The sequence below is a fragment of the Monoraphidium neglectum genome, assembly GCF_000611645.1.
Source record: "Monoraphidium neglectum strain SAG 48.87 unplaced genomic scaffold scaffold01343, whole genome shotgun sequence".
Classification (NCBI taxonomy): domain Eukaryota; kingdom Viridiplantae; phylum Chlorophyta; class Chlorophyceae; order Sphaeropleales; family Selenastraceae; genus Monoraphidium; species Monoraphidium neglectum.
Window position 1 is genome coordinate 7,214 of NW_014012285.1, and position 8,150 is coordinate 15,363.

The following is an 8,150-nucleotide window of genomic DNA, read 5'->3' on the forward strand; positions in this document are numbered from 1 at the left end:
GTCCCGTGCACACAGCATCTGCCCCGCCCCTGATTCCGCCACACCGACGTCACTCCTTTGTGCCCAAGCGCCCGCGCGCGCGCCTGCCACGACCGCTGCTGACAATCAACCCGCACATATTGCGTCCTTTGCTCAGGCCACGATCAAGGACATCAAGGCTCGCCAGATCTTTGATTCGCGCGGCAAGCCGACCGTGGAGGTCGACCTGATCACATCTGCGGGCACCTTCCGCGCCGCCGTGCCCAGCGGCAAGTCAACTGGTGAGCATACACCCCTCCCCTGGACTACCTACCCTCCCCCCTTCCCATGTAGAAACTCAGGATGTGGATGAATGCTGCAACCTGCACGGACCTTGCGTGCTCGCATAGCTGCTGCGTGCCGTACCCAAGCTCCCTCGTCAATCGTGAAGGCGCCTGGTGCGCCTCGCTCTGCACCTGGGCCAACGCCGCATTGCTCGCACGCCCCTGACCCCACCCTCCCTCTCATCCCAGGCGTTCATGAGGCCTGCGAGCTGCGTGATGGCGACAAGTCCCTGTGAGCATGCTCAAGAAGTTGCAGCAGGGTGCTCGCCTGCTGGTGTGCAGCCGAAGAGACAGTTGCTTCCGCCTGGTTGCCTGACAATATGCTGAGGTAGCATCTGCTTCCGCGTCCTCAGCACATGCCCCTTCACCCCCGCACCGCGTGGTCACCCGTTGACGCCGTAGCTACAAGGGCGCGAGCGTCTTCAAGGCCGTGGCAAACGTCAACGATGTCATCAAGCCCGCACTGCTGGTGCGCTGCTCCACCTTTTGGCTAGGTCCCTGAATCGGTGGGGGCCGCAGCCTGCCCAGACGCTAAAGCGCTCCCACCTTGCAGCATCAGACGTCTGCATACTGCCATATAAAGGCGGTGTTTTGTTCAAGTCGGGCAATTTGAAGCAAGAGATTTCGCCCTTTTGCGCCACCTAGCCAGCTGCCTTTCATAATCGAGACAAATCAAGGGCACCAATTCCTCCTCAACCCTGAGATTCTGCAACCCGTGCCGCCCCAAACCCAGGGCATGGACGCGGCCGACCAGGCTGCCATTGATGAGAAGATGATCGCCCTGGACGCCACTGAGAACAAGAGCGCGCTCGGCGCCAACGCAATCCTCGCGGTCTCAATGGCGGCATGCAGGGTGCGCCACCTGCCCGCGCCACGTCTTGCTCATGCTGCGCGACCAGGGATCTTTGCAAATTGCGAGTTTGCAGATCTGGAAGTGCGTCAGCCCCGCTTCTGACACCTGCTTCTCGTTTCAACACACGCTCGCGCCCGCCCAGGCCGGTGCTGCGTCCAAGGGCGTCCCGCTGTACCGCCACATCGCCGACCTGGCAGGCAACCAGCGGCCGATGCTGCCCGTGCCGTCCTTCAACGTCATCAACGGCGGCGTGCACGCGGGCAACGTTCTGGCGCCCCAGGAGTTCATGATCCTCCCGGTTGGGTGCGCGGGAGGCCAAAGACACCATAAGCGCAACTGTTTGCGGGGCTGTGAACAGCGGGCATGGTCATTCTATGGTGCAGCGGCAGCGTTTCCTTGTTAGTTACCACGCATTTTGTTCCGCCAGGGCACCAGTGTATCCGGATTGCATCTCCTTGTGCCCCTATGGTCATTATGCTGACTGTGCATGCCTGCAACGCCCCGCACCCTCAGGGCCGGCTCTTTTGCGGAGGCCATGCGCATGGGCACAGACACTTACCACACCCTCAAGGTGCGCGGGCTGGGGGCCCTGGTTTAAGGAGGTCAGAGGGCCTCCTGCGCGACTGCTAGGGGCGCTCTCTGGTATCCTGTGGCGGCTTTGGCCCCTGCCAAGCCGCACACAGTGCATTCACAATCACTTCCATGGGTTTCACAGTGGTTTCCTTTGCGTATGTAGGTTTTGAATGTACGTGTGCTGTCGCTCCAGCGACACATCGTTTGACCAACTAACACGCATAAGCACCCAATAACAAACTCATGCAGGAGCTGATTGTGGAGAAGTACGGCCTGGACGCCGCCAACGTGGGCGACGAGGGCGGCTTCGCCCCGCCCTGCGACAGCTTCGAAGCCGCCCTGGACCTGCTGACGGCCGCCATAGGCAAGGCCGGCTACGAGGGCAAGGTCAAGGTGCGCCAGCGGGGCGCTTTGGGGCGGAGGCGCCTTTGGTTGCTCTCGATTTGCGCACGTGACTACACAGCCGGGCGCAGCCACCACGTAGCTGGGCCTGCGTTGCAGATAGGTTGCCCCATTCTCCAGCTCGAGTTGGTCGGCCAACAAATAAACCCTCGGGCCGTTGGTCTTCGGCCCTCCCTGGACCTCACTCAGATTGGAATGGATCCGGCCAGCTCAGAGTTCTACAGGGAGAAGGATTCTGTCTACGACCTGAGGTTCAAGTGCAAGCCAAATGACGGCTCGGGGGAGCGCACCAGGTGAGGGGCAGGCGAGGCGGAGGTCCACGATACGCCTGCCAGTGCCAGACAGAGGGAAAGCTGCTAATCCAGCCGAGGTCTGGTGTCTTTGGACCGGGCGTGGGGTAGCTGGCTGCTGCCTCGAACAGCCGTCTCCTGCGTGGACTTTTTCCCATCAGCCATGAGCCGCCCCGCGAAACCAACCCGTACCCAATCAGCGATGCCATGATTGAGCTGTACAAGTCACTGGTGGACAAGTACCCGGTGAGCCGCCTGGGTTTTCTAAACCTGGCGCGCGCTTGCGCTCTCACCCCTCCTTGAAATCATTTTCTGCAGCTTCCAGCCCTGCCTGCCTGCCTGCCTACGTGACTGCCTGCCTGCCTGCCTGCCTGCCTGCCTGCCTGCCTCTTGCCGACCTTTGCTCACGCCCCTTATTTACCGCCCATCTCCCTTTCAGATCATCTTCATTGAGGACCCCCTGGTGCGTCAGCAGCGCCATTCTGCTTTGCGTACTGAAGAGTAGCGTGCGGGGCGGGTGATTGAAATCCAGCATGATTGCATTCGAGTTGAGTTGGGAGGGAAGCGCGCATTGAAAGCAGGGCTCACGCACGCCCATGCACCATGACACACTGCGTGAGACCGCCTTGTGATCGTGCCTTGCTCCCCGTGTCTGGCTGTGTGCCCTCCTCAGGCCGAGGACGACTGGGAGGGCTTTGGCAAGATCACCTCCCAAATTGGGAAGGCGTACGAGGTTGGTGGCACTGGGCTGCGGTGCTCGCACGCCCACCGCTCCCCCAGCCAAAGTTTACCCCAGCAGCATCCGCAGCTGTATGTGCTTGCTGTTGGTATACCTCACCCTCTTTTCCGGCATTGCACTCTCATCAGCCCGACTTATCCTCCAGCTCCCGCCATTCTCTACCTCGAATTGACCAGATCATCGGGGATGACCTGCTGTGCACCAACCCTAAGCGCATCCAGCGCGCCATTGAGGCCAAGTCCTGCAATGCCCTGCTGCTTAAGGTCAACCAGGTGGGGGCATCAGCAGGCCCTTCTGCTGTGGCAGGTTCAATGCTCATACTCTGGGGTGCAGGGCCGCACGGCAGTCTTTGGCGGCACATACATCTCCTTGGTTGCCCCTGCTGAAACACCGTACCTAACATCCAAAAAGGACCGCTTTCCTGCCATCCTCTGCTAGGGTGGCCCCTGCTGCACCGGCCTTTAACTCACAATCGCCGCCCACCATATCAAGGCGCTGCCAACCTTTTGATCAAATCTGTGCTTGCCCTTGCTCATCCAACCAACGTACCCAGATCGGCTCTATCACAGAGTCCATCAAGGCCGTCAAGATGGCCAAGGCCGCCGGGTGGGGGGTGCTCACCAGCCACAGGTTAGGATGGGTGGCTGTCTCCGGGGCTGCTGCACTGCATGTCGAAACCTGTGCAGGCGTACAGGTTCCAGCAGCAGCTGTGCAAGGACGCGTGTGCAGCTTGACTGCGATAATTTGTGGGCACCGCCGGCGCCTTTGCGTGGGACCTCTGTGGCAGTGTTTAAATGTGACCAACAGCCGTTCGCTCATTTGCACATCTGCCCTGCTTCCCAGGTCTGGTGAGACTGAAGACACGTTCATCGCCGACATCAGCGTGGGCCTCTCCACGGGTCACATCAAGTCGGGCGCCCCCTGCAGGTGTGGTTGGCCTGAAGCTCATCGCTACAGCGATTTCTTGCTAATTCCTGCCAGGCACCGTACGCCTGCATGCGCAGAGGTTTGAACCACCAGGGCAAGAGTGGAGCGCCACAGCAGTAGTGAATGCACGCACTATGACTATGACCACCCCTGAGCACGCAGCGAACGCCTCGCATCTGCTCCACAGGTCGGAGCGCATGGCCAAATACAACCAATTGCTCAGAATTGAGGAGGTAAGTGGGCGCGGAGCAATGGATGCCATTGCTCGGCAGGATGCGTGATGACGGACACAGCGTGCTGTTTACATGTTTAAGGGAGAAAGACCATGTGTCGCCGCCTCACATGACGCTGCTCTTAGGGCAGCAGCTAGCCCTCTGCCAAGTGCCAACCAGTCGCTGCAGAGTGAACACATGCCATCACATGCACTCGGACATGCAAACAGGTACATACCCACGTGCGCGCACACACACACACACTACACACACACATATCCACTCACACACACAAACACTGGCCCATCTTGCAGGACTTGGGACAGGAGGCCACCTACGCCGCTGGAAACTGGCGCTACATCGCAATGGAGTGATCAACATCGCAAATACTGTGAGGCAGGCGAACGCTGCTGCGCCATCAGTCTTCGCAGTGTGCAGCACCAGAGCCAACACCTTCTGGAGGCTGCCTGGCCCCTTGATGCCCCCGTCTGGTGCCAGTGCCAGGCGCCGGTTTCATTGGACACGAATCCTCCTGCTGCAGGAGAGTCGCATGTGCTCAAGCACTGGCTGGTCCTGGCGTGCGGTTTGTTCGTGTGTCAGCGTGTGCCACAAGCTTGCAGGGCATTTTCAAAGTGTCCAACAGGCGCCATGCACATCAGTTGAAAACGTCACCTCTGCAGCTTCCCACAAAATGGTTGCCTCCTCCGTCCGGACTGCATCCCCAAACACTGGCTGCTGCCATCTCCTGTCTTGGGGCAATCCCTGCCCATGAAGGTCTGCTCGTGCCTGCGCGTCTGCTGTTAACGGGTTGTGCGGCAAAACTCTGTCGTTGTCGTTGGGCACCAACTTTGAAAGGTCCCCTTTCACCTGCACTATTGTGCCTACCGTTGTAACAACCACATCACCACAAACATGGAAACCTGCACGATTGCAGGTTTCAGCCCAGGGTTGGGTGAGGTCACACATTTTGAATGGCCAAGCAGCCCAGCCTGGCAGCTTCGCAGCTGGCAAACCCCGTTGCAAGGATGAGCTCCACCAGCCCTTTGAAATCTGAAAGTTCAAGAACCACGTAATGCCAATGTGTGCTGATGCGCGCTCCCTCACGTCCGGCCTGCTGTGCCCATCGGGCAGCCCCTGATATTGGAATTCCCCCATAAATCCTCCTTGCACCCTCAAACAATGAGCCCTGCGCTCCAGCACTATGCTGCCGGAGCAGGCGGCATGATATGCAGGAGGCTGCAGTTGGGCTGCAGACAGGTTGCGAGCGCATGATGTACAGGCGGGGTGCTGAAGTACACTCACAGCGCTGTTGTCACGTGGTCGTTCCAACACTGCTGCTGCAGCGGATTTTGCCCAGGGTTGTCAACGGACCCAGCACTATAACCCTTCCTGAGGACCCGCAGCCACTGACCCCCAGCCACGACTGCATCTACAGCACTGCTGCTACGTGGCCCACCACACAGGCACACATGATCGGTACCACTCCTGGTGCAAACGGGTTCCGGCGTGCCTTCAAAGCATTGCCTCCAGTCGAGGCAGGTCGCGCCAAGGCTTGATGCAAGTACGCCCCCAAGTTCGCCACAACTTGTGTGCTCTCGAGTTACAGGCGTCCAATCGCAGTATCTGATAGGCTCCAGCCTCGTTTGATTCAATCACGGGATCTGCAACATTCAAGCAGCATTTCAATCAGACACCCTCCACTGCACCAACAAAGTCGCTCTCATCCTGCAGCCATCAATTTTACTGCATCACTCATTGAACATCAGGCCAAGCTTCTCACATATGTACCGCCCCGCTGTCGTCGCACTGGTGCCATCCACTCCGCAGCCGTTGCCGGCATCAGCGGCCCCACGCTCCCCCGCCTCGTCCGACCCCATGCCAGTTTCCGCCCCCAGCGGCGCCACCTCAGCATCGTAGTCGCAGTTGCAGAAGAAGACGACAGAGTGCCGCGCCCGCCGCCCGTCCGCGCCCCCCGGCGCAAACACGCGGTGCGGGGTCGAGCGGAACAGGCCGCCGCTCCAAAACTCGGCCAGATCCCCCAGGTTGACCAACAGCGCCCCAGGCAGCGGCGGCGCCGGCACCCAGCCAGCATCATCCCCGCCCCCCTCCCCGCCGCCGCCGCCGCTGTTCGCAGTGGCAGCCGCTGCAGATGCGGCGCCCGCGGCGCGCGGGCGCACCTCGAGGCCCGGAACGTCGTCCTGCGCGAGGAGCGTTAGGAAACCGCAGTCAGTGTGCTCCCCGCAGCCGACGACACGCCGCGCCGCACTGCTATTACTGCCGCCGTCGCCGCCGCCGCCGTCGGAGGGCGGCGCGGGCGGGTATCGCAGCAGCAGCAGCTGCGCCACGGGGTCGCGCATGCGCTGCTCGAAGAAGGCCCTGTCGAGGCCCAATGCGAGCGCCAGGCCGCGCGACAGCGCGCGGCTGACTGCGAGGGCTGATGAGAAGTAGGCTGACATGTCGGCCTCCCAGCCGGGCAGCAGGTCGGCAGAGGGCCAGGGGTTGGGGCCGTGCATCGGGGACGCGCCGCCCTCGGCGCCTGGCGGTGCGGGGTAGTGGAGGCCGTGGGCACTGTTGATCAAGCGCCATGAGTCGGTGCGGGCGTGGTGCGTGCGCATGATGGCTGAGTGAGGGACTGGCCCCGCGCAGCTAGCAGCGCACGCGCAACCAGCCTGACCTGGCCGGCGCTGCTGAATGCACGTTCCCGGAGGGCGGCCCTCCTCTCACCCAGCAAGAAGCTCTCTTTGTTGTCGGGCCCTGTGCCCCCGCGGCCAGAGCTGCTGCAGTTGTGCGCCCCGCCGACACCTGTCCAGCCGCGGTGCAGCGGCGACAGCGACGCCGCCAGTGCGCGCTTGGAGTCGTGGGGCAGGTCAAACAGCGCGACGGTCGCGCGCAGCAGCGCGTCCAGCGTGGCTGCATGCCGTGGCCTGCGCGGCACGAAAAGTGTGTCCATGGTCAAATGAGCAGCTGCGCGTCAGTCGGAACCGAGCACATACACATGCCCAGAGCGGCATTGGCAGCGCCTCAGTCACACCGCGCACCAACAATGTAAAAAAATCCCCACTCGATGCAGGCCTTGCGGATCGAGGCGGCCACCGCCGCGGTCGCTGCATCGTCGCCGCTTTCGCTGCACAACGGCGAGATGTCGATCACAGGCAAGGATTTCATGGTGTGACTACTCGAAAGGGCTGATTGAATCTGCAGCTTTTCTATAGATATACAACGCGTTTGATCGGACTGCGGTCGCAATTTGAGGTTGGAAGAGATCAAGTGCGAGGTTTGATTGCGGAAGAGTCACAGCGGTACAAAGGAGTGAATGGTTGCGGAGGGCACGACGCTTGCATGCACGCAACTCATCAAGACCAAGGGCCGCGTCACCGGAGCATCAGTCAGCATCACCAGCTGACTCTGCGTTGCGTTGCCCACTTGGACCCCACTTGGAGCCTCTACTCGATGAAACGCCTGTTGTGCACGCAGACCAAAAAGCTAGTAGGTATCATGTTTGAGAAATTTTGCCCACATGCACCTCATAATCCTCACAGGCAACCCATCATTTCCCGTCACTGTGGACCCCCCCTCCCCAAACACCCATCCGAGCGCATCCCACCCCGGACGGTGCCTGGCGAACATCACGAGGCAACAGCTGCAGAGGTCAGGCCGATGGCGCTTTGCCGGAATGCCGATGGCGCTTTGCCGGCCACAACGAAACCAATCGTTACAGCAACAGCAGGGCTGCACACCACGATAAACACAGCCGACAACGAGTTACGCGCCTCGAGCAACCAGCGCCGCTACCGCCGCCCCTGCAGCCGCTGCGCCGCCTCCTGCGCCAGCCGCTCCAAGCTGACCGGCGCC

The 8,150-nt window shown here is 61.0% G+C and overlaps 2 protein-coding genes across 2 annotated transcripts in view; one reads left to right on the forward strand and one right to left on the reverse strand.

The window, feature by feature from the left end:
* Nucleotides 1–4,672, forward strand: part of MNEG_7542 (enolase) — a gene marked incomplete at both ends in the record, with an annotated part of 5,189 nt that extends 517 nt beyond the window's left edge. Inside the window, 16 exons of the mRNA XM_014043985.1 lie at nucleotides 137–260; nucleotides 492–534; nucleotides 705–771; nucleotides 1,036–1,155; nucleotides 1,298–1,458; nucleotides 1,669–1,726; nucleotides 1,978–2,121; nucleotides 2,320–2,423; nucleotides 2,621–2,666; nucleotides 2,860–2,883; nucleotides 3,094–3,153; nucleotides 3,336–3,431; nucleotides 3,713–3,765; nucleotides 4,003–4,086; nucleotides 4,274–4,319; nucleotides 4,613–4,672. Coding sequence (XP_013899439.1) covers nucleotides 137–260; nucleotides 492–534; nucleotides 705–771; nucleotides 1,036–1,155; nucleotides 1,298–1,458; nucleotides 1,669–1,726; nucleotides 1,978–2,121; nucleotides 2,320–2,423; nucleotides 2,621–2,666; nucleotides 2,860–2,883; nucleotides 3,094–3,153; nucleotides 3,336–3,431; nucleotides 3,713–3,765; nucleotides 4,003–4,086; nucleotides 4,274–4,319; nucleotides 4,613–4,672 — 1,290 coding nt within the window. The remainder of the gene's footprint in view (nucleotides 1–136; nucleotides 261–491; nucleotides 535–704; nucleotides 772–1,035; nucleotides 1,156–1,297; nucleotides 1,459–1,668; nucleotides 1,727–1,977; nucleotides 2,122–2,319; nucleotides 2,424–2,620; nucleotides 2,667–2,859; nucleotides 2,884–3,093; nucleotides 3,154–3,335; nucleotides 3,432–3,712; nucleotides 3,766–4,002; nucleotides 4,087–4,273; nucleotides 4,320–4,612) is intronic.
* Nucleotides 4,673–6,046: 1,374 nt separating this feature from the next.
* On the reverse strand, nucleotides 6,047–7,463 carry MNEG_7543 (hypothetical protein; the record flags this gene model as incomplete). The annotated part of the gene is made up of 3 exons (XM_014043986.1): nucleotides 6,047–6,834; nucleotides 7,023–7,222; nucleotides 7,330–7,463. The coding sequence occupies 3 exons, from the start codon at nucleotides 7,461–7,463 to the stop codon at nucleotides 6,047–6,049; spliced, it is 1,122 nt and encodes a 373-aa protein (XP_013899440.1).
* Nucleotides 7,464–8,150: the final 687 nt, after the last annotated feature.